The sequence below is a fragment of the Pseudopipra pipra genome, chromosome 2 (assembly GCF_036250125.1).
Source record: "Pseudopipra pipra isolate bDixPip1 chromosome 2, bDixPip1.hap1, whole genome shotgun sequence".
In the NCBI taxonomy this organism is placed as follows: Eukaryota; Metazoa; Chordata; class Aves; order Passeriformes; family Pipridae; genus Pseudopipra; species Pseudopipra pipra.
The window spans coordinates 77,040,781-77,067,296 of NC_087550.1; the positions used below are offsets into that span (position 1 = coordinate 77,040,781).

Here is a 26,516-nt window from a genome sequence, read left to right on the forward strand (position 1 = left end):
ATACAAAAGAGGTAAAAATAAAAAACATGTAATTAAACAATACAGTCTAAGTGTATTAACAAGATAAAAACCCCCAGGTAGTCAATTAATCAGTTTTTGGATTTTTATGGCACAAACAATAACTAAGCTCCTCATATCTTCTATTTGACCTGATTGAGAAATTCTTAAATACACACAGAGTCACATAGAACTAAGGTCGGCTTTCTTCCAGTTCAAAGCTCTGTTCTTGTAAATTATTATTTCAAGGCTGAGGCATATAGATTTTCTTAACTTCATTTGAAATCTTTCCAGCTTCTCATGTAATAATATTTACAACATTTTTATGAGACAAAAAAAAGGACTTGGGACAAGAGTGTTGTGTTTGTTGATACATGATTATAGATTTGAAGAGCTACTGTCTGGTAAGGACCATTACAACATTTTGACTGTTCTGTCATAAATCTCAGATCATTACATTTCATCTGATTTTCACTATATTCAACGTAACAACTTCCATTTCACTCAATTGCACAGAATAGCTAGTGTGTATATATTGTATGTGTTCATATAGAACAGTACAGGTGAATAATAAGGTTTAGCACTGGACTGAGGGTTAGGTTTGGCAAACGAGGATTCAATCTAATGAGCTGAGGAAATATTTTTCAAGGGAGCAATTCACCTTAAACATTGTGGGGTGTTTCTTTCTAAAAATCAATGTTAAGGATGAAATATTCAGTCTTAATTTAAATCTGAGGGCTAACTCAAAAAATTAGTAGACTGAAGCTAGTTAAATACAGCAGTGATTATGTTCCCAAGGGGCCTGCACAGTTACAATATAAGACTATATTAAGTTCTTCCAGGCTTCTCTTAGTCTACAGCTGTCAGGTATCATCTAGATGTGTTTGACTTAATATTATGAACAACATGATGGTTAGAGAAAAGGTAGAAGAAAGAGCTCAGTCAGACAGAGACTAAGAAAATCATTTTGGCATTCATAGAAGTGGCACTTGCTCATCGTCTTTTGCTCAACTGAGCTTGTAGTACTCCTACCAGAAGGAAACAGGAGTAACCCAGCAGCCCGGTCACTGCTAAATCAGCCATGGCCCCACACAGCTGCTGAAACTGATGACAAAATGAGTCCTCAAACAACATTAGTTTTCCATTTGTGCAAGAACTCATCTGAACTGTGCAATTGCCCAAGACTTCTAGTCTGAGCTGATCCCTAAAATGAGCCTTAACTGGAAGCACAACTTGTGTCAACCTCAGAAATAATGTTTCAGGAAGAACCAGTTTTACTTCAGCCCTTCAAGCATCTCTCGTCGCAACATTTAATCCATTTCTCACACTCTTCCTCTTCAAATATGTCCCTCTATAGGCCTTTAGTTTAGCATTAGTCCTGTCCCACTAACCCCAAAATAAAAATACAAACTGCTGATATAAAGATGTACCTGTCATCAGTAAAGGTGTGAATATTTCAAATCATATTCTCCCTTAACCCATGGTTCCTTAGTCATATCCTTATAGATACAACTAAGTAAGAGATCACAAGGATCTAATGACAAGTGTTACTGTTGGTTCACACCCTCACTGCTTCAGGCTAGCTTCTCCACAGATTTGGGTTGAGAATAGTTACCTGGAGTGGTTCAGACTCATTCCAAATCAGAGAAGGAGACAAGCAGTTAATGAATATGGACAAGCAGGGATTTACTTGCTCTCTTCTCTTCTTTTCTCTTCTTTTCTTCATTTTCTCTTCTTTTCTTCTTTTCCTTTCTTTTCCTTTCTTTTCCTTTCTTTTCCTTTCTATATAGCATAGATCTATAGCCCATGCAATTGAAATATAATACTGGACTCTAACCTTAATTTGAACCCAAGTTCTTGAACTCACCATCAGACCTATACCATACTATATCAAAGAAAGAAGCCCAACATAACAAAATCTCATCTTTACATATATATATATATATATATATATGTAAAGACTAGGTTTAAAGTTCAGAAAATAAAAGCTGATGAACCAAAGGATATCTTTCTAAAGATACAAGCTCTCTAAACCAGGAAGAGATTTTTAGTTTGCATCTCCTAGAGCTATTAGTTTTGAAGCTGAAGGCACTTGGCTTGAGGAAAGGCTGTTTCTGTAATCAAAGCTGTAGTTCTTGTGCAGTTAAGGATGATGCACTTTTCTGCCACATATCTGAGATTTCACTTCAAGGTTTAATTCAGAACTAGTGTCCCATGCCATCAGAAGAAACAGCAAGTAGATTCAAGCCACTACCCATTCTCATGAGAGGTCTGCAGCAACTACCTATTTACTGAATGCTGTTTCAACACAGTCCCTGATCCAAAACATGTACTAGAGCTTAGCGCTAGACTTGTCCAACCTACTAGTTTCCAAACTAAAGTGGACTTGTACAAAGAGGTACCTGTCCTTAAGCTGTAGTCTACAAAAAAAACCAAACCAAACCAAAAGAAAAAACCCCAACCACCTCCTCATCACTGTTTTATTCATTTACCCCAATCTTTATTCTAATCCTGAATTTAACAATCAAAATCCAGCCATCAAGACCCGTGCCCTAGCAATGGCTAGTACTGATTGTGGCATCTAGGATTTAGACACATTGTTCACTAAGTGCTAAAGCATAAATGTTTTATACAAGTCACTCAATGTGTAAGGAAGAAAATCCTTTATAGCAGTCCACACTTAGATATTATCTTTGCATGTGGAAAAATGGCTTATTGCAGGAATCTGTAAGTATATGTGTGTGCATGCGTATATGTATGCATGTCTCTGTGCGTATGAAAACTGTTTCCTCTATCAGAGGTAGTTCCTGTTTTCACCATTTCCCACTGGAAAGAATTTTAAAACAATGTGCAGGCAAAACAACATCTCTGTTTGAAACCAATTTCCTATCATCTCACCACTTCTCACCTTTAGGAGCAAGTGCCCCACACCAAATAACTGCCATTACACTCTTTTCGGCCTAGAAGTACTGTGAAATATTAGATGTAAATTTGCAAAAGTGCTTAGGTACTACATGCCAAGTAATTCTAGTTTCAGTGGGATTTTTAGGCATGCATTGACAGCACATAAACAACATATTGCCCTCAGATGAGGCTATGCACGGGAGTGTGTGTCTCAGCTGCTTGGCTGAGACACCAGCCACCTCTTCCCCTACCTCCATGCACATGTGCTTCTGTGGGGAGGGGGAAGATGGCCACACAGGTTGGAATAAAGTTTTGTGACTTTCAGCCAAGCGTGGAGCTAATAAACACTGCTATTGGGGCTACAGGGTGCTCCAAGCTTTCTCCACAAAGAAAGATTTTTGTTATCATATTAAAGTTACAAGTGGCATCTGTTTAAAGCTAATTAGATGCTGAAAACTTTTAAATTATTTTGGAGAGGGGCTCTAATATAAATTAAGCAAACTTTTTTTTTAATTCAAAACATACAAAGAATATGTTTCTCCATGCAGCTTACAACCATGTTTTGAAAATGTAGCAAGGCAAACATGGTTTATACCTATATACTATGGCAGAAATCCAATATTCATCTGCTGTTCATATTGCAAGAAAATGAGATCACTAAGGTCAGAAAGAACAGTTGCTTTAATTATAACACCCTGATATATCATATCAAAGTTTTCATCATCCCACAAAAACTCTAAGAACATACACCAAGGATTCATTTCTATCATCCTGGTTTTTCTTGGGAAGGAGATTACATAAGTACACTTCAGAGCACTGGTTGCTTCAAGTGATGTGAAACTGTGTAAAATAATTTTACCCCAAGCTCAGTAATGCCATATCAACTAACATTAAGCTAACTTTCACAGTCTTTATTCCTCTTTTTGTGGTGGCAGCAGTAGAAGAAGATATTTTTGGCAGCTGGGAAGCTGCCCTGCAGGCTTCACACTCTTGCTGCCACACATCCCCACAGGCTCCTGCTCAGGAGTGCTCAGTACCCACACCTACAGCTGGCAACACTGGTCTGCCTGAGGCACCCAAAGGTATCCCTTCTTTAAGGGAATGGCTGCTTTGTGTTTTAACAGATGCTATGCTTCTGGTAGCGGAGAGATTAGAGGGACCATTCAACATTGAATCAGTCATGGATCCTATTGATGTCAAGATTTCTGAAGCCATCATGAACATGCAAGAGAACAGCATGCAGGTGTCAGCAAAGGTACTGTGTGAGTCGTGCCTTCTCTGTTGTTGAATGCCACAAGCGCGGGGGGAAAACATCTCCACCAGTTTTTCTGTCTAGACTATTAAGAAAGATTGTCCAGACCACCAGAAATTGCTTTTCTTTGTTCAACAGTTTACCAGACTGCCTTTGAATTCTTCGTCCAGTTAAACAAGCTCGAACTTTTCAAAAGGAAGTGGAAGGAAGAAAGCTACCATTTATTAAACTTCAAATTAATAGCTGTAAGAGATTTAAGGAAAATAGAGAGTGCTGAAAATCAGCAGTAATTCTGTAAGCAATAGCCTGCAGAGTACACCTGATAACTTCCACTCGTGTCTCATCTGTGATTCTCCATATTAGCTTCCAAACACATTTTGATCTGTCTAGGTCAGAGTGAAGTGCAATGTGTTTGAGGTGAATACACAAAATGTTCCATTTAACCTCCTTTAATAGCCACTCAGGGGAAATATTACATTGGACAGTCTCTGATTACCAGACCTCAGTTTGATAGAGTTTTGTCTGGATTCTGACACAAAGATAAACAGAGGTAATGATACCAGCTTCCTCCTTTCCATTTTTAATGTGTGTGTGTATACACAGATCACCATCACCTCTGAACCCCTGTTAATAAGATCCTTCAAATTCAGTAGCAGGTGCTGTTGAGCCAATAGCCAACAATTAATGGCTCTCTCTTAATACTCATCAGTGCACTGTTGCTGAAATTCTAAAGTCAACAGTTTGCCACATTCTCTGCATTAGGAGTGTCTGTCTTGCATTTAACTCCCAGTAGTCAGTTGGGTGCTGGCCAGATTGCCATCTGAGTCAGTGAATTTCCATTGCATGGAAGGAAGCTGCTGTAGCTGGGAAAAATGTGGGTCAAAAGGCAGGAGGCTGAGGTTAATATTCTTCCTGCCAACCCAAATTAGATGTTTTTTATGGCCCCAGTGCTACAGGTCTTTAAGGGCTTCTTTCAAGATGCTTTTTACTTTCAACCTACATGATGTTTCTTGGATTTTAAAAGCAGACTACATCCTGCGTGAGGAGACTTTGTTCTGGCAGCAGTGATCAAGTGATCCCAAATATTTTGGGAATTAAAGGCTAGCTTCAGCAAACTCAGCCCTTCCCTAACAAAAAATATTTTCACTGAAAACTCGCTGAAGGCCCAAGTGTATATAATTTTCCTTTTTACTTGTTTGATTTTCACAGTTTTCCTATTAGTTGGGAAGCTGCATCCCCTGCCAGAGTCCAATGACATATTGGCATGAGCTCATCTCACTACTCATTTATAGCAGAGCAGACTGTTTCTCCTGCCCCTCAAAAATATTTGCTGTAGAGAGTGATTGCAATGCCATTTGCAATGCAAAAGCTTTTCCTCTAAGAGAAACCTTAGTCAATAATTTTTTAAATATTGCAGAACAGAAAAGAAATTATATCAGCAAAATTTATTGTATTATATTTTCATAGATAACAGAGCTGTCTCTCCTTGAGGGACCTTTGTGTATTTCTGTGTCTCCTGAAATATGATTTCCTTGATCTTCTTGGTTATATCAATCTTTATTCAGGTCACATGAAAATGCTTTTTTCTTTAAAAAAATGTATAAGAAGGCAAAGGCTTTGGGCTTAGTGCTGTGCTCTTCTTTGCCATGTCAGATCCGTAGAGATGATAAACGAGTAGACTTCGAATCAGTCCTCTGTTGTCTAATTTTTCCCCCTATACATACTGACCACTTAGAGCTTCAGTGAAAATGACAGATACCTTGCCAGATGTAATGGGGTGCATGGAATGCAATTGCAGACCTAATGTGGGAGAAAAGCCATGCTTGTCAATTATTCTGAGATGCTGCTCAGAAAGCTTCAGGCAGGGTGTTGAAATCATGTTATTTTCTCTTTCTTCAAACAATTTTGTATCTTGTATTTGAGTATACCTACTGAAAAAAGTGGTGACTAGGAATCACAGCTATTTTTCCACAAGTCAGTCAGTGCCTTTTTATAGTGGGAAAATGGCAACACACTAATAATATTATGCCTGCAACACCCACACACACATAGATTATTTTTCACCACTGACATGCAGCCTTTTCTGCCTAAAAATCTGGTTGATGTCTGAGAGAAGGCTCTATGCTGAAAAAGCAGAATTTTGGACCACACTGTATAATGTTGTTTCTCTTTTAAAAAGAGTAGAAAAAATGAAAACAAAAAGTTTCTTCCTCAAGGAGCTCTACTACTACATCCCCTTTGTGGGCCGAAGACCCAGAATTCATTTAATCCAAAATCCATACACTCCTGTTTCAAATATTTATATAAAATTGCCCTATTCCAAAAGTCATTAACATTAACTTGCACTATCAATTTGTCTTTGTATTACAAAATTATATTTTGTATTATAACAGCTGCAATTATATATTGAAGTCTATTTGAGAAAAATAGATTTTTTTATATAATACAGTGACTGTACATTACTGTCCATATAGAGGCACAATTAAGTGAGCAACAACGTACACTTTCCAACATATTAAGTGTATATAAATAAGTAACAATGCATACTCTCATGTGAATGAAGTCTTCAATTTTAGACATCAGCAGAAAAATACAGAATAAACTTTCTAAGTCTCCATTTTTATGGTTTGGCCCTCAATTCTTCACTTGATGTAGTACTGAAGGCCTTATCCAATATCTTTTCCCTATAAATATGCACCTTCTTTTCAGCACTATTTTTCTGAGAAATAGTCTTCATGGTTACAGTTATACTAATAAATAAAAGGGGGAAAAGGACCGTGGTTGATCTTGGGGCCAAAGTGTCACAGCCTGATTCATTTCTGTACTGCTGAGAGCTACCTCTGGAGCTGTTTCATTCTGCCAAGAGCAAGTTGGAGCAGTCCAAGAAATAGCCAACAAGTTAATAATTAATCAGTGCAGACAGTCAAGGCTTATGGCTTGAGTTCACTCCTTGTCTTTCATTTCCTTAGAAGATAAAAACCCTCTGTCTTCCACTTTTGATCATGCACATCAATATCGAGACAGAGAATTATAGAGATGCCACATGTACCTCTTCCATTTTTGTACTTCCAACCAAGGACATACAGACTCAGCCACATCCCAGTATCTGTCATTGCATAAAATGGAGCATCTCTGTTCCTAGGCCAGTAACTTTTCTTGTTTCTGTCATGATTGTGGTTGATTCTTCTAGCACAGTTCACATTAACCAGGTACTAGTATTATGTTAAGATCCAATTCATCCTGAGGTTGCAATCTTTCTGTTTTCCTAATATTTGTCTGCAGTTTATGTTCAGCACTGGTGGTCTAGAAAGTCTGATTCCAAAGCTCTAAGCTTCATGGCTGCTCACCCTGCACATCTGTCATGTCCCTGAATGACAGCCACACAAGGTCCTTATTTTGCCTCAGGGAAAGTCCCATTCCTGACAGCTGTGATAACTGGAGATACTTGTCAAAAAAGGATCAATGGTCTAGAAAGTCAGACCTCAAGGCCCAAGGCCCAAGGCAAGAGAAATCTATGTGCTCTGAATCAGACCGAAGTTTCCCTTCTCCAAAAAAAGACAAGGACTGAAGATCATCAAAAGCAGTTTCCATAGATTCATCATTCAACTGCAGCCATTCTTAGAGAGCACCTTCTGCAAACCAAACCACACAGAGTGCAAAACAATTAGCCTGGGCTGCCTGAGATGCCTCCCAAGACATCAATACCTTTTAGCAGGCTGTGTGATCTGGATCTACCCAGACTACAGTGGTGTTCCCTGAAGGTTGCCTGTGGCAGAAGTCAGGGTGCAATAGATTTACCTTGGATTTTTTCTTGTAATGTCTGAGACAGGATATCTTCTTTGTTGAAACCTTTTTGTTATTCGCCAGTGACACCTTTTTGGTATTTGAACAATATAGTGACAAACTCAGCACTCAGCAACATGTTGATTATTTCTCAGGCAAAATTTTTACATTTTGTATATTGTTTCCCATGGTTCAGCTCATATCCAAGACCTGGTCATAGCACACATTTACCTTATTCTCACCCTCATTCTCCCTGAGGTAACTCAGGTAGTCGTGTTGAGACTCATAACATATAAATGCTCATTTCAATCCTGGCCAAAACAAGCATGTTTTGAGGGCCTTCACAATTTTCCTGTAAGGCTATCAGTACCATTATCTTTCATTCCTGCTTCAACTCAAAAGGTAAATGCTACATCTGCTCCCTTTTAACATGAATGACATCTGCAGAGATTGCTCATTCACGAGAAGTGGAGGAAAACTCAAAAAACAGCAGAAAAGATGTAATAACATCCTTTTTTTTTCAAAATGGAGGAAATTCCTGATCTGTTTGCATCAGCATAATCATGTCTTCATTGCTACACAAACATACTGGACTATTTTTTGCATTTAAAACACTTTGGTTCTATACATTTGACTGCAATAAGAGTCATTTGGCTGCCATGACAAGATTTTTCCACTTTCATAAAGTCTATCCCATAGCTGCGTTTCCCTTAGTAAGCCTTAAATCTGCTTTTATCTGAGCTGATGGATGTGCCATTTTAACCTATAAATATATGTTCCTTCTTAGCAATTACTTCAGCTAAATGGATGAATGAGTTCCATGACATAGCAGACTACCTATGCATTATTTATAAGGAGGAAATCTTCACAGAACTACATCCAAGGTTCTTCTTAAAATAGTCCACGAGTTTCATATTAAGAAAACCTCTTCATTTATCTGTGTTCTTTCCAGAGCTCTGTGCAGGAAAAATAAAACAACATTTCAGGTAAAAAATCAATGCTATTCTATCTGAAGATGAGTCAATGGAGCAGAGTCACATAGAGACACTGAATTGGAAACAGTGAGAACTGGCACATGGCTAAATAACAGTATGACTCAAGGCTTCATAGAGATCAAACCATATCCCCTGCAAAAATTCAAAACTTCAAGTTCTCCTGGGAAAAGGACTCTTTTTTTTTACAGTATCTACATCCTAGTCCTGAAGTAGATACCTCCATTTAGTCAGCTCAGTAGATGTTATTCTTCACTGGCTCTATTGACTTGCTCTCACTGCTTGGTTCATATCCCTGACCATAGAGATCTGGTCCATTTGAGCTTTAACTGCAGTTCAATGGGGAATGGCTTTGTGTTAAGATGAACTACTATAGATGCTGATAAGAAAGAAACTCAAGGAAGTTTTGACCTCCACTGCCTAAAATTGAAGCTCAGATGTATAACTTAAATGTAAACACATGTACACACCTAAATTCAGGTTTCTTCATTTCAAATGGAATCCACTCTCTAAATTCAGATAAAACAAACCACACCAATTATATATAAAAGGCAATTTTTTAAAGAGAGTGGATTTATGTTACCAATTCACAACATATGTAATCAAACACATAAATATTTTTCCAGAAATTGCTCAGTATCTCTGAATAGCATGGTGAAGCAAGTACTTCATGTGTTTCTTAGGAAGCAATTGTTAATATCCGTCATCAGCTTTACAGTTTCTGTTCTGTCAGTTAATATCAGGATGCAAATTTAAAAGTGTCTCTTGCACTCAAAATTTAGTTACTGAATATTGTATTCTTACTGCATTTCTGCCAGGTCATTTAAAAAGTAAGTTATTTCTTCTTCTGTGATGTAAAAATTACTATCTAGTTTGCATCTCTGTTATTGTCTGACTGTACATAACTTTGTTCATATAAACCCACTTGCTACAACTATTTGGATGAAGCTAAATGCCACAAAGTCTGTTTTGGGTTTTTTACAGTATGTCATAAGAAAGATGAAATATAAATTATGGAGGCTTACAGTTGCAGCACATGGTCATACAAGTAGCCTAACAGTCACACACTGGAAAATTTAAGAAGTGCCCTCACTTTCCCCCGAGAATCTAGTTGCATGTTTTGGATAATTGTCCCTTTGTAAGCAAATTCCTGACTGCTTAGTTGAGTCAATGGGATTTCATAGATATCTAAATAAACAATTGTTTTCACCATATCACTTATCTTGAGTCAGAAAAAATGTAAGTAAACTTTTGTAAGTGTAATTCATGCCCTTAACATATATCTTTGGCCCTTTAAATTGTACAGTATCCTACACAATCATGTATAAATCCTGAATCCTGTAATCCTATAATCTTTGTTGAATTTCTTCAGAAAGGAAAAATAAGGTTCTTTCCTGGTGAAAAAAAGGCTAGAATTTTGCAAGCTAAAATCACCTTTCTTTGTTGATTAAGTTAATGTATTGTCCAATAGTCCTCATGACTAGGGAGGCTAGAAAATCTTAAGACAGATATTTGCAAACCAGACCAAATGGTATTCCACTCATAAATTAAAAATCCCAATGGCCATACAACAGCTGACTTGCTGGACTTTGAGCAAAAACAGATCTGATGGTTTGACACATATTTAGTATGAATCAGATTTTTTCAGCAAATTTTGAATCATTTGGGGCCTTTAAATTAACATCAGGAAACCTAACTGAAAGCCAATTGTAATTTATCCTGAAAGAAACAAAAGTCACACCATCCATGGCTACTTCAGGACAGAACCACTCAAGGCAGAAAATATAAAAGTCTGAAAGTGAAATATGAGTCTTTTTAATCAAGCTCACAACGTAACTTGTGAGCTTGTTGTCTTATTTGCCACTGTAGTGGGTTGACCATGGCTGGATGCCAGGCAGCCATCAAAGCCACTCTATTACTCCCCTCTGCATCTGGAGAGGGGAGAGAAAATATAATGAAAGGTTCATGGGCTGAGATAAGGACAGGGAGAGATCCCTGACCGATTACCATCATGGGCAGAACAGACTCAACTCAGGGATATTAATTGAATTTATTACTAACAAAATCAGAGCAGGATAATGAGAAGTAAAATAAATCTTAAAAACACCTTCCCCCACCCCATTCCCAGCTCTACCTACTCCACCCCCAGCAGCTCAGGGAGATGGGGAATGGGGATTACAATCAGTTCATCACACATCGTTCCCGCCACTGCTCAAGGAGATGGGTCCTTCCACTGCTCTAGCATAGGGTTCCTCCCATGGGAGACAGTCCTCCACGAACTTCTCTGTTTGTCCCACAGTCAACAGTTCTCCACAAACTGCTCCAATATGGGTCACTCTTCCATGGGGTGCAGTCCTTCAGGCACAAGCTGCTTTAGCAGGGGTCCCCCAAAGGGCCACAAGACATACAAGGAAACCTGCTCCAGTGTGGGCTCCTCTCTCCACAGGTTCACAGGTCCCTGCCAGGACCCTGCTCCAGCACAAGCTTCCCATGGGTCACAGCCCTCTCTTGGGCATCCACCTGCTCCAGCATGGGACTCCTCCATGGGCTGCAGGTGGGTCTCTGCACCCCCATTGTCCTCCATGGGCTGCAGGGGCACAGCTGCCTCACCATGGTCTGCACCACGGGCTGCAGGGGCCTCAGCTCTGGTGCCTGGAGCACCTCCTGCCCCTCCTTCTCCACTGACCTTGGTGTTTGCATAATTGTTACTCACATATTCTCACTTTGCTCTTCTCTGGCCACAGTTACATCCATCCAATAACTTTTTTTCCCTTCTTAAATATGTTATCACAGAGCTGTTTCTATCACTCCTGATTGGTTTGGCCTTGAACAGCAGCAGGCTGGAGCTGCATGGCATTTTCCCTGCCAGACATGGGGGAAGCTTCTGGCAGCTTCTCAGAGAAGACATCTCATAGCTCCCCAATATCAAAACGTGGCCACCCAAACCCAACACAGCCACAGAAAAAGAAGTAATTTGGTCCTACAATCAAAACACATCATCTGCACAGTTTTCACCTCCATAAAGCTCATCCAGGCAGTCTGCGCCTGGCATTAGGGTTTTGTAAAATATATCTTACAAGAAATTCTGACATTTAATTTTTTTTTTCTTCTGAATAAAGGCAAAATGCTGAAACAGCCAAAATACAATGGTCACAAAAAAAAGAAAGATGATTGTAGAACTGAAAAAATCAGTATGAAGGCATCCTAGGATCCTACTTCATAAGAGCACTTGAAAATTTTAACTCTGTGGATATTCTACCTCTTTTCTGATGCGTACTCGTGTGACAATGCCTCTGGGAAATATATTTGATATCCAGTAGTCAAAAGTGTCCTCTGTATACTTTAGTACCCATCAGATACATAACACTGAAACTTTTTTCCAAATGAAAGCATATAAAAAATTTCATAACCCTGAACTTATTATTTTTTATACCTAGAAAACAAACAGACTAGCAGAAAATAATTACCACTATTGCTCACTCAGTGTGCCTCACCCCTCTTCTACAGAGAGATTGGTAGGGAATAAGGGAGTTGTCCAGTTATAAGACTGTTCCATCACTGACCTTTTCTCTAAGACTACAAATAAGATTGCAAGGTAGGAAGAGCTGTAGGGATTATGAATGACCTCTGATTCTGGGTAAATACCACATTTTAACAAAAGTGAAAACAGTTATCAACTAAGTCCTGCCACGAAGAACATCCTTTTGCTCATTTCTCCTCCTGGAAAGACAGCAATTAAGATGTTGTCCTAAATCAAGGGGATTTTAAGGTCCCTATGTGTTTTTATACCTTCACCAATTAATTAATAAGGCTTAATTATTTAAACGGAGTTTTAATGCAGGCTAAGCACTCAATTCACTATTATAAAAATGTCAATCAAATCTGGTTTAAAATATACAAAAGGAAGAATAAAGAAACTACAAAATACTAGCTTTCTTTTTTTTTTTTATGATTTTCGTATAACCAACAATGTCTTTTTCAGATTTTCCAAGGATGTGGCCAACCTAAACCAGCACCTGCTCTGAGATCTTCCCGTTCTGTCCCTGAAAACTTCAATACCCGGTTTAGACCATATAACCCAGAGGAGCGACCTACAACTGCTGCTGGCACAAGTTTGGATAGGCTGGTAAAACAAAATATATTCCATTTTCAAATTAGTAGAAAAGGCTTAATAATATACTAGAAGGTTGCAATCTCCTAATTTAATAATTTCATAATTGCTATTGTTTCTTTGCCAGCTGTTCCAGCATTCAGTAAATCTTTTTTCCCCCATTGGAAATGGTATAGAATTGCATTGTAGGAGAATAATATGACTCTGTTTTTATGTATTAGAAATGTTAGAAGAGGAAAAGCTCTTTCCTGGAGGCCAAAAAACACATAAGCCATGACAGGTACCTTGCGGTATAAATTCTCTTTTAAAAATGATCTACAGCAATATTTTAAATTGTTTATTTTATATTAAAAACAAGTTGTTATATATTGAGGCCATTTTTATCACTTAGTTCTTGAACTAATACACTTGCAAAGGCACATTAATTTGTTTCACTTTTTTACTTAATTATAAAAGTAACACTGCTTTATTTCCATCCATCTCAACAATTGACTTTTATCAACTAAAACTGCAGTGCTCCTTAATTTTGCTTTACTTATTCAATCATTTTGGAAAAAAATACTTTATTATAAGATTATTTTCTTTACTACCAGTCATTGGATTGACATTTAAGACTTCAATATTCCTGCTATTTGTACATCTATAGATTGATAGAAGGCTAATTACTATAGCTGTTAATATCATCACAGGACTCCTCTCTAGGTGAAACCAATGAGCAAAATCGAAGAGTTTTAAAGCTCCTGAATTAAAACACACTGTATTGCATGTCCTCAGCTTATTGCTGCACACTTGCACAGCACTGTTCTCCCTTGCTGAATAGAGGAGCACTCAGGTCTATAGCAAGAGTAAGGGGAAAGGAGAGTTCATGTGGAAACAGGTATGGGTATATGGTGACCTGCACTCCTGGTGGCTGCCAGGCAGCTGCTGACTGCACTAGGGCACCAAAATTTCTTGCTGTCTGATCATGAGCCTAAATTGTCTAAAGATTTCTCCAATATGCAACTTAAATCATTGAGCAGGAACCCAAATATACTAATTCAGATGAGGATCTGGGTATCTTCTGGACACCACCATTCATCAAATTCATTTGATGATCACAGTAGTCTTTCACAGTGCCAATCTTTCCAACCACTTCTATATATTCTGTATCCTGTCTACTCTATTCTGTCAATCTTCATGGCAATTCAACAGGAAAGTAACATGGCATTTCTAGTCAAGGCATGGGATTACCCAGCAGCAAAAAGCAGCATTTGTTAGTTCTCTGCTCTTCTGGAAACAGTATAGCCTGGTTATCCTAAATGGTGAAGCAGAAAAGATGCTTACCTCCATTGCAAACTTAGTGCTTTCTACCACAGCAGGTTCATAGCCCAGTGTAAAATCTCAGGCTAAAAATCTGACCGGCAATGCTTAATCCATATTTGATGGGCTCTCAACTTCATACTTTCACTTTATATTCAGAGAACCTTCAGAGTCCTTCTGTATTGCTCATAGCAGAGTCCTGGATCTTAATCTAGAATTAGCCAAGGTGAAGTGAAAAGTCACCAAAGCCTTTAGGTTTCAGTCATGCTCTGTCAAAGCTAAAGGTTGCAAACAGCTGAAATGGGACAGAGAGTATATAAAGGCTGATAGCACAGTTCAATTTGAATTACTATGATGTAAGAACAGTTGGAGCATTTTTGCAATGAAAGAGGCAAGTTTAAGGAACATGAGATATTGACACAAGAATACTTCTAAGCACATTAATATTCTTTTTAAACTACAAGCTTCCAAAATACTAAGCAGCATCCTGAATAAAGCAGCCAGCCTTTAAAGACTGTAGCTAATGAAAGATAATTCAGTGAAAGATAATTGTCAATGCAGATAAACTTTATAACTCCTGATAATTTCGAGATTTTGAAAAGGGGACTTATCTCTATATGATTTGTTTTGTTCATGCATTATTTCAGACAAAAAAACAAAGAGTTTAGTATTGCTGCTGTTACTTTTTAATATGTTCAAACAAATTTCCTCTTTGCTGTTCTTGCTGACAGTATTTAAATTAATAACTATTTATGGTCTGTTAGTGATGAGTGTTGGTTTCAAATATATCTTCAAATGGCAGTGATGAATGTGTTGTCTCCTTCTGGGCTGAGACCAACAATCCCTCAATTCAGAGATGGCCACTGACCTCATCTGGAGCTGGGAAAGGTTGTTTATGTGGATTAAAGCAGAAGGCCTTATTTCAAGCTGTAATCCCTTAGCAGCACTTGGTAAAGGTCACTTCCTGCATCTCACACTTTCTTGGGTAATTTTATCCAGAAGGATATAAATGCTACACTCCTGCCTCACGGAAACACCACTTAACTGGTCTAGAACCTTAGCATTTCATGCGCTGAATCATTCCCTGAATGACATATCTCTCTTCATTAACTATAGCCAGAGCTTGGAGGACCAGCTTCATTTAGGTCCTCCTAACCCTTGCATGGCTAACAGGACATAAGGAGAACCCCACTCACAGCAGTTTTCCTGTCTACACACTGATCATTTTCTATTGCTCACTTAATATAAATATACTGCAATATTGGTATTTTGATGGTAGTGTCAAACAGTTAAAAATCCTTTTGATTACTGCAGATATAAGAAACAAGTCTTTTCTTGCAAGTCAGCTGACTGTTCAGTGTTATGTTAATGCTTTTAGAAGTCTATTCTGGAGTTTGTATTCATAAAACACTGTCAGACAACTTAACTCTAAACTGTCACTGCAAAGTCCAAACACGAAGTTACATAAACCTCAAAAGAAGTGAAAAACAATTCTGTTTTTATCTGTCTTTGACAGGAGAAGAAACCAAGTTTAGAAAATACTTTCTCTGCATCCCAATCTTATACAAAAATGTAGCACATCTAAACCAATTTTTTTTTCTCCTGTTCATAGCCCCATTTCTAAGCTTAATTCAGTTGAGCATATTTTATCAGGTATGTTGCTCAAAGCAACCCTGATAAGAAGCCTGCACTGAAATAACCCAGTACTGAACCCATCTGAGAAAGTGTTCCTTTATCCTTGCCTGAATTATGTGATTAATCCAGCTCTTCTGTTCCAAAATGAGGGAAAGTGGTTTCCCTGTGTTATTGTCATAGCTGTAACAAGTAAGGCTTAACAAATAAGAAGTAGATCACAATAAATCATAAGAAATATACCAAAAAATTAAATACACCCCAAAAGCTGTGGTATATGTGGTTTCAAAAGCATCAGATGTATTCAGGAAGTTATGTAGAGCTTGAGAGACTTATTGAAGCATGGATGTAAAGCATCATCTGAGACAACTCAGGGTATCTGAAACATGGGACCAGCAGATATGGCACAAAGATCTAGAAGAGACCAGTATACTTCTGGAGCAGCAGTGGAGAGCTGGCTAGAATACACTACAGCAGCTCAAGCGATTCAAGTTACTTATGCTAAGGCATTTCAATCATATCTTCACAGTACTGGGCCTAAAAGTCAGGCTCTCTCTGAAGTCAATGTAGAAAAACATACATTTTTTGGGAGTGATTCACCCCACATGTCACAGACACTTCTCTCAGACTGGGAAAAGACTGGGTAAAAAAAAGGCTTGATTGCAATACCCACATGTAGATATGTAAGACTGAGATGCCTTGGAGTTTATAAGACATCTAATTGAGCTGATAGATAGGACAGTAATTTGGGTTGCTTATGCCCTTCTGAACTGGCAGCTGAAGTCTGGATAGAACACCCTAGAGGATGTCCACTATGTGGCATCCAAGTGGGAAAACAGAACTGAGCCCCACCCGTTCTCTGCATGTTCCACTGGGTGAAATTCAGCTACATGAATATAGTCACCCAATGCTCTTTGAGATGCCCTGGTCTTTAAGATGTCCAAATGTGAAACTGAAGTCACAGGAGACCTGGTTGAAAGTAAGATGGAATATCTCAGAGCTACTAAATCCACTTGCTTTGCCTATATTTAGATAACTGTATTCCACCCTATTTCTCTAGTGACTGTAACAGAAGCCAAAATGAGGACTTTTCTGATTCAGTATAGAGATCCATAGTGCAGATACCTATAACCAACTGTCTAGATTTGAGTCTGGATGGCTGTATTTTTTACTGTTAACACAGAAAAATAAAGACCTTCTTTCAGTTTTCTAGGCATGGGTTTAGGCAACTGAATTGAATCAAATATTTCTAAAGAACAATTCATCTCATCCTAAAGTATACATTTGAACAGCTCACAAAAATCTTTCCATGTCCCCCTACTACAAAGTGACAACCTTAGTCTAGGCATCTAGCAAGTACACCTGAATATAAATAAATTAAAAAACTGTCAAAAATTAAATAATTTTAACGACTGAGCTCACCTGCTTCTGTAGAGCATGATGTAAAGTTTCTCATTTAAAATCAACTGCTTATAAAGATTCGTTACCTTCTCTGTGGTTGCCTGTTTGGTATAACCTGTGGTTTATTTTGTTTTGTTTTGTTTTGTTTTTCTGTTCCCTGAATCTGTTTCCCTCTTGCTTCCCAGAGGACTATCTGGAGGACAATGCAACATGGTGTAAGCTTTGGTATTCTTATTCTTCACTTCATACCCATTTGTCTTTGTACAATGCTGTACAAAACACTTGTTTAAGTTTCATCTTCACCATCTTTACTTTGTGTGTGTGTCTTGTAGGCTAAAATGCTAGCAGTTCTTTCCGTAATTTTGTATTGTGGCTGATTTCATTCTGCACAGTGTCCAGAGCTGGTGCCTTCCAGCATTTTTTTTCTCACCTCAAGGATGATGCCCCACCCCAGAAAGGAGTGTATGTATTCCCTCAGCGAACTAAAAACTGCTGTAAGCATCCCCACAGTCTCAGACCCCACAAATGCGTGTGCAGCAAAGCAGACACTGCAGTGACATTCAGCTCTGAGTCCTGTGCCTGGAGCAATGGAAATGAGCTCCCAGGCCTTCCTGGGCTCTCTCCCCAGAATTGCCTGCTGTCCAACCCCCTTATGCTTTACAGCTTCATAAGTTTTTGTGCCTGTTAGAGGTCCCTGGTTTTGGACAGAAAACCTTCCTCAGCAGGGTTCATTCAGCACAGCCCAAGGGAAAGGCAGGAACACAGCACCACACAGATATGCATTAGCTTGAACTTAATAGTCCAACTCCGTAGCAGGACTAATTAGCCTACAGAGAGCACCATGCTGATACAGCCATACTGCCTCAAGTACCTCTGTATCTACAGCATCACTGTACAGCACAGTGCTGTCTTAATTCAGCTGGAATTTCTCCCGAGATCATACTGCAGCCCAACCTAGCTGGACAGGTATAAAATAATTCCAAGTTTTCTTTCAGGAGATCATGGAAGCTTTCTTGATTTTCCACAAGGGAGCTGATGCACTATTAACCATATAATACATAATGTACATGCATAACTATGGAGAAAGGTGACTGAGAAATTGGCTGTGGCATTTCGCAAGTGATTTACATTCAAGTACAGTATAGTGGCTGCATAGATAACATGCACCCAGTCTAAAAAAAAACACCTTTCATGCGCTTTACCCTGGGGAGGAGAATATAACATGTCATATTTTGTAGGAAAATGTTATTTTAGAGTCCCTCCTGCTTTCCTTAAAGTGACAGTAAATAAAGTCTCAATTTCCGTAAGGAAAATGCCCTGAACCATCTTTATTAGGAATAAAGTGGGACGTACTTTAAGTGTCCATTCAGTCATCTTTTTAACTTTTTTATTCCATTGTGTAATGACTTTTGTCATAATAAAAATGTGATAGTAATCTAACAAATCTGTTGTGAAGAATTCCTTCCCAGTGCTCCAAAACTACATGACATAGAAAATATGATTTAAAAAAATACAATCTGCTTTGCATTTTAGTTATAGAAGACTAAAAGTAACAGGACAGTATTCAGACACTGATCTGAATTGCCCAGGGAATCCTCTGGGGCATTCCTGAAAGTAGAGTTTTTGTTTCAGTTGTTAGAATCCATTTAGTTCGGAATCTAGAACTGTTAAATATAGGCAGTGATAAGACAATTTTCCTGAGATAGAATGTTTGTCCTCAACATTTTTTTCTCAAGAGACCCTAGAATGAAATCCAGTGGGTATAAATCTTAGACAGTTAAAAATCCTGAGATTAATTTTCCAAGTACCTTCTGTGTCCAGAGTCCATAGGGAAAGATACAAACAACAAGCCTTTGAAATTCATCATAACTCAGGAGGTTTGGGTCACATTCTTAAGAATGATGATGACAGGCTCACACAGGTGTTTTAGGAGCCCGCCAGCTTCCCATAGGCTACACCCCCACAATCCTTAGAAGCTGTACTTTTGGATGTGTGATGTTAATCAGCAGGTGACTCCTATAAAACAAAATGTACAGCTCCTCCAGCTTCATGTTTTGCATGTTTCGGCAGAGTCCTGTTTCTTATTAGCTGTTTGGATGCAATACTCTCAATGAATAAATATGTTTTGCAACATTCATTGTGGTCATTTGGTGTCAGAGTTAGGATTTGTTTGGATCTCCAAAAATAAGCGTTTGCTTAGTGTCGAGTTTTGTTTAGTCTCTGTTTCTGTGTCACAGCAATATCCAAGTAAGTTAAGCCTGTGGAATCACTTTTTCCCTCATGGTTAATACCAGTTTCAGGTGGCAAAGGCAGATGAATGATGCTGGCTGTCAGAACCCTCCTGGGAGACCTGACAGAGTTTTGTTTTTAAAAATGGTGATATCATTCCATCTCCCAGCTGAATGGTTGTGCATGCTGCTGTATCTGATGCATTGCATTCCTAATGTGCATGAGGTAGTCAGTAAGAAAGAGCTTTATTACAGTGGTTCAGATCTCTACCTCAATTAGTTGTCAAAAAAAAAAATGCACTATCTTGATTGCCATGCAGTTTCTGCCTTGCCTGAAGAGTGATGTGCTGCTTGTCTCAAGGAACACAGTGCCTGCTTGAACATCTTCTAAAACATACATGTTAGAACTAGTTGAACTTCCTTTACCTGAAGGGTGTGAAGACCCACTGAGAGTCATCACCTCATTTCCAGGAAGGTCTTAGGGGTGTGCATGGTATATGTATCCTTGTTAGAGAGATGGGGAATACAAAACATGTAGACAGAATCCACTCCTGATTACTAGACTTGTCTGCAAACAGTAAGATGAAGAAATGGCATAGTCGTGGAGCTTCAGTTGTTGTACATTGAGAAATTATGTGATTCCTGAGCTTAGCTGCTGCAGTAAAGAGAAGCAGGATGTCTAGGCTAAAATCTGCACATCTGTGCCCTGTCAAACCAGATGAACATGAAGTGGGATTTATTTGCCCTAGCTTTCAATGTTTCTAGTGTTGCTATCAAAGTCTGAGCTATTACCTCATTTCTTTACTAATCAGTGGAGATCAGCACCTCCAGACCTTGCTTATGATACTCACTTAGAGAAGAAAAGAATCTGAGTTAGCCCTTTTTTCCAACTAAGTATGAATCGAATTTGGATGATTAGCTCAGACATACAATCTATAGATGTCTAAATATAATGCTGGGTGTTGGAGTTAGGCTCTATTAATCAGATGTGCATAAGGGAGATTTGGGTCTATAAAATATATTGATAGTTCCTATAATACTGCTAATCATACTCATTGTCATGGTATCATCTAGCACCTAGAAGGATGGCTTGAACAAAAATAACTAATTTGAAGGCTGCACAACTTTTATTTAATGGCAATTCTGCCTTGTAAATCTGGATTAAAATCTGCTTCCTTCCACTTCATGTTTTAGCTTCTGCTCAATAAAGGCTAGGGGTTTTTTTCCAGTTTACAGAAAGTTTATATTATCAGCCTCTGGAAGATGAACCTAAGCAGAAAATATATTTGCACTACTGTTTCAGCTGAAAGATAGATCGGATTTCATTTCACATGTCTTTGCATGAATCTGTGCAGAAGGAAAGTGAATTCCTAATGTTCTTGTTAATGATAAAGAAAAGTAGTGACTTTATAAACATCTTCTGCACTTGTAGTAGGGCTTGTGTCCCCACTTGCAGTGCATAAACCATGCTAATTTAGATGCTTCCAAGTAATATGACTGTAAAAACATTGACTGACTGCATGCCTCAAAAGTGTTCCGCTGTGATAAATTCTTGCATTGTTAAGATGAGCACAACCAACAAATTATAAGTTCCCATAAAAAATGGATTTGTAATATATCACCAGTTCACTTGGCACTAGAGAATTAAAGAGTCCTTTTTGTGCAAGAGACTACAGAACATAAAATGTCTTTCCAGCAACAAAGTTAGTTGTGCACAAGTGTGGATGCCAACAGAGAAATTAAAACTTTGGTAATTTCTGAATCAATTGCAAATGGTGATTCTCACTCTCCAAAGAAAAGTAAGTTTTATGCTTTACTGGCAATTAGCTTTCTCCAGCCTTTGGAGACACTTTTATTCTGTTAGACTGCAACACACAGATATATTGTGAACTCATAACAGGAGTGTGCAGTGCTGGCCTCCATTAAGAACCAATAGTAGGTTACAGCAGATTGAAACTGATTTCCCAAGCCAAACATCTCATTCATTTTTCCTTGTAACAGACAGAAATTGGCACTTTATGGACTTTTATGTGTATTACTAGTGGTTAAAGAGGAGGTAAAATACAAGGAATAAAAAGGCTTATCTTCATTACAAATTGTGACCCTTTTGTGAACCTTCTTTAGTCAAAACCAAACATTTTGCATTAGGAAAGATTTCCCATATTTTCTTCCTGCTTTTAGCTCCCATCCTTCAATCATATCAACGTATCAGTCTAGGTTGTTGCAATAGCAATACAGGATGCTTCTGTAATGCAGAGCTGAATGTAAACAGCGGATCTTGAGCTGCTAGTTACAGACACTCATTGATAGGAAAGCCAAGATGATTAATAATACTGGGGAAGGCAGAAGGCAAGGATTCATCATATCAAATTTTATCCATTATCAATAGAGGACAACTCTAAGACTGTGCATCTGTGAGCAGACTCAGCAGCACTTCTGGATCCCAGGTCTGGGTGTAGACCCTAGCAGCCTTGCAGCTCCACATTAGGGCAAAATGAGTGGCTCAGCTATTATCACTCCAGATGCTGAGTCACTGTAGAAAATAGGAGAATACCTGCAAGACACTTCAACAGATCCCATTCTGGACACCAGCGAGTACTGAGGTACACAGTAATAAAGAACTTCAGCTACAGGATTAGTACTGTGGACTTAGTAGTATGGACTCCACAGTTGGTTACGAAAACAGGCATTTTCAGAGTGTAATTCCCAGTCTAATGTAGACATCTGCCAGAGGTTGCATGAATAGCTCCCTGGAAATGCCAGTGTTTGTTAACTGTGAAGAACTTTAGGCTTGACAAGAGACTTAGCTTACAGAGGGCTAGAAAAGAGTTAGATTAACTCCTGCTGAGCATTCAATACCTGACTTCTCCACAAACAACATTACCAAAGTGAATGTGACTGAGACTTAGAATTAAGGACTCATGTACTCACTGGGGGCTGACTAGATGCTCACAATTTCACCCTGTTCCTGTGGCTTTGTGATCTGGTGGCAGTAATCGTAAATTCCCATCATGTACATGTCTTTGCTGGTTTTCTTGGGTCTTGCTGCTTCTGTACTTAATGTATGTCATGTTAATGTCATTTCTGGTACATAAGAAATGGAATTCACTGTGTCTTATTCAATGTCTCTAATACAGGTGCTCTGTGGAGCTGTATTTGTTAATATTCCGTGATAACAATGGGGAGCTAGTCAAGGTGGTGAATGACAGGTAGAAATCATTTGCTGAAATGCAAGTGACTAGTGTTAAGCAAGATGCTCTAAACTATCTAGACACCTGCAAAGAGCTAACAGATGTAATAAGGGCCTTACAGAAGTTCTTCAGTCTTCTGGATGCTCCAAAGGACTCCAAAGTGACATTAGATTAATTTATATCTGTATTGAATGAGGGATCTAGGAGCTACCATAAGATCTTAAATTAGACCAAAATGAGGCAGCTGCCAACTTGAAAAATTCCTTAGACTCCGCTGACTAAGAGGTAACAGGCTGTCCAGAGAGAGGCATCTAGAGTCTTCACATGAGGGTCTCTGGTGCAGGACCTATTGGAAGCCTGTACTGGCATGTGGAAGAGAGGGAAAGCCTTGAAGGCAATGAACATCTGTGTGTAGACAACTGAACCCAACTCCAGGTCTCTGCTGTCCATGGTGGGTTCTTTGACACCCAGCTGACATGTCAGCACCCACACTGAGAGCTTTTAAATTCAGGCAAGGCTAACACACTGCCAGAGCCTGATATTCCTATTCATTTGCATGGGAGCAAACAATGCTGCTGATACACAACCAGCTCTCAACAGTCCCTAGGATAATTACCTTTGCTTTAAAGTGCTGGGAATTTTGCTTTCCTATTATATACTTGGACAGCATGAATACTATATAGGAAACCAAATGAAAACAGACTGGAATGAAAGGGTTTTTTATTCTGAAACATTCAAGCCCATAAAAATTTCCAGTAAATAATAATAACTGTGTTGCCTACAGAACTGCTACAGCAAAAAGCTAATTGCTTGGAGTGCATTGAGTTTTTTAATATAACATGCCTACAGTGCTCATGTATTAAAGTGTGATATATATGGAGAAATAACAGGAATCTGAGTAACATATTTCTTCTGCTGAAAAAAGGATCAGTCATTTTTAGAAAAAAATTCACTGCATAATAAATGAACCTGAAAAAAACTTCCTTTTCCATGATCTCACTAAAAAAAAAATCAGGGAATATTTATAATATTAGAAATAATTTGTACATAAAAAGTCCTTTAACTGTTGTGCTTTCATTCAGACAAAATACAGTTGACCAAATTGAGATATCTAACCCTAGAGTCAATTAATGTTTCCTTTGCTGTCAGCTGAGGGAAAGAGGCACTTTCAGGGCACAGTTGATCTGAGCTGCTTTAAAAATCTCCGTTTGATTAAGTAGTGCTTGCACTCCTCATTTCCTGCTTCTCAATATTGGCTGCAGAAGAAGAGTTTGTAGCTTGGACATGAATGCTGACATCATGTGAGATGAATTTCAGTCACAGATTCTGCTTTATTGAGCTCATGGTCTGGATAGACTGTGGAATTACTATCATACACCTTGATGGTATTTCTACTTTTGTTGGCAACAAGGGGGCCGCCCTGTGCTTGGCATTGAACACATATTAAAAATATGTTTCTGTCTTAAACATTTTAATAAGATCTTTCTTGCAGACCTTTTTTTCCGAAGTAGAAGATGCAGGACTCCCAGTCATTGCTCAATGTCTGTATATGATTTTCTAACCATCCATTTGCACTACGGAACGGAATAATCTAGAAAAATTAATCAGCTGTTCTGTAAAGAAAGATATTCATAATACCAAAGTTAACAAAGTCTGAATTGTAAACTGTTTGCCTCACAAGAGAAAGAAGAGAAAGAAGAGAAAGCTGACATAGTCTTCCCCTTGTCACAGGCAATTCAGTTCAGATTACACTTCCAAGTGCAGAGCAGTAGAGATGCAATACTGTCCAGGGTACAAGACTCACGAGGACTAGGAATATCCTCCTCTTCATGAAGTACAAAGTATTTTCACGTGTAGTGATGGGACTGGAAAACCATGGCTGTTTTTATCTGCAACATATTTCTTCCAGATTATAATGCTTACACTGTCAGGAAAGGAAAGAGAACAGCTCTTGTCTGAATCCCATCCAGATCTTTATTCCCAGGCCAGCTAGAGTTCACCTAGGTAAAGAACTTCATTGTTGGATGGAAAATGGATAACTCAACTGCTTTCTACCTGCAGAGAGAGGCCCAGATTCATCATACTTTTCAAGTCACACCTTGCTTGATAAAAATTGGTCTGGCAATACTGAGTCCCTTAAAAATCTCTTTTATCATTAAATCAGATGGATATAGACAGATACGAGAGGGATGGATTGGAGAAAAAATACTGCCTGCAAAATGTGCAGCAGCTCACTTGGGAATGTGACCAGCTGCAAATTGACTTGGTAATGTTCTAGGACAAAACCCCTGGAATTCTCAAGCTAGTTGTGGATGTCCTTTTAAAAAATCCTATTTCCCACAGGTTGTAATGCTGATTTATTTCTCTGCTAAAATGTGAAATAACACAGCTGGCAAACACGTTTTTAGAAATATAAAAAATATTTAATGATATATTGGGACATATTCTTCAATGTCATGTATTTCTTAATGTGTCCCCATGGCAAGGCACCATAATCACTTCAAGGCCATTCATTCCCATGCTATAACACTCTCTCTGCTCTCAGCCATTCACTTTATCAGAGAGGAAACAGGAAGGAAGATCTGACCAAGATATTTCTGTATCTTATAACCACCTAAAGATTTAATTCTGGCCTCCCAGATCAAATAACCAAGGCCGCCCTCTCACTACAGGAGATGAGCCATACTCTGAAGGTACTCAGTGCGTGCTAAGGACACAAATAAGTTTCTGAACTTTCCACCCATACAAGTGCCACAAACACTCTGGAAGCTCTCCAACAAAGGCAAGTGAACTAACTGTGCTTTCAGGAAGGGCTCAGATGTTGCATATTGACCATACAGCTGACTTTATACCCATACCTACATATTTTTTCCCAATTCGAATTACTAGACTGTCTAATGCTTAGACACTTCCAAGTTTGCTTTGCACTTTTTCAGGTAGTCATGCCCTAAACCAGCCAGGAATGTCCTTTTCCACTATCAGTATTGACAAATAGCTGTAACAACAGTAAGGCTCTTTTTAGGATTTATTGCTCTTCTGGATGCAATATTATCTGGTTTTGAGACCTTATTCTGCTAGCTGTTGGCTTGCTGAAGTGTTTTCTAACAAAGAAAGTAATACTCACACTATAATCCAGGCTAATGACAAATTTCCAGCAAGGAGTCCAAGGCTCATTTCCACAATTCATCATTTAATTTTAATGGATTAAATTACATAGTCATGGGAAAAGGGCACTAATAAGAACATACCTGTGAATGCTTTATTCTCGCTGCTCTGGTGGAAGTTGCCATAGTAACTTATCAGGATAAGTTAATCAAGCTTTGCCTGTTAGCAGAAACCAGATGGAGCAAAGAATCCAAACTATGGATCTTTAGGCAGCTGTTAGAAGTCAGATTGATGTTCAGCTAAATGCAAATAGGGAGGGGGTCTTTTAGATAGAAACCATGGGCATAATATATTGGTATAAAGGAATATATAGAGGAAAATGGGGTGATGAGTCAGTGCAAGGAGTGTTTTCAATTTTGATTCCCAGTATTTAAATGTTTTTTTCTGGTTCAGAAAGTGTGTTTATTTAAATAAGATTCTGATATTCCATATGGTTCATTCCATTCCTTATATAACTAGTATCATATTTTCTTACTCATAGAAATTTTTCTTCTCTACTCAGCCCTACAGGGGTCAGCCCAGTCTAAGAAAATCAAGCTGTCCTAGTGGTCTCTCATATGC

The 26,516-nt window shown here is 38.5% G+C and overlaps 1 protein-coding gene across 2 annotated transcripts in view; it reads left to right on the top strand.

The window, feature by feature from the left end:
• GPC6 (glypican 6) overlaps window positions 1–26,516 on the top strand; it is a 763,526-nt gene that overhangs the window by 686,460 nt on the left and 50,550 nt on the right. Inside the window, exons 5-7 of one of the 2 annotated variants that reach the window (XM_064645997.1) lie at window positions 4,026–4,156; window positions 12,911–13,054; window positions 17,557–17,586. In XM_064645997.1, coding sequence (XP_064502067.1) covers window positions 4,026–4,156; window positions 12,911–13,054; window positions 17,557–17,586 — 305 coding nt within the window. The remainder of the gene's footprint in view (window positions 1–4,025; window positions 4,157–12,910; window positions 13,055–17,556; window positions 17,587–26,516) is intronic. The other variant, XM_064645998.1, reaches the window with a different exon arrangement.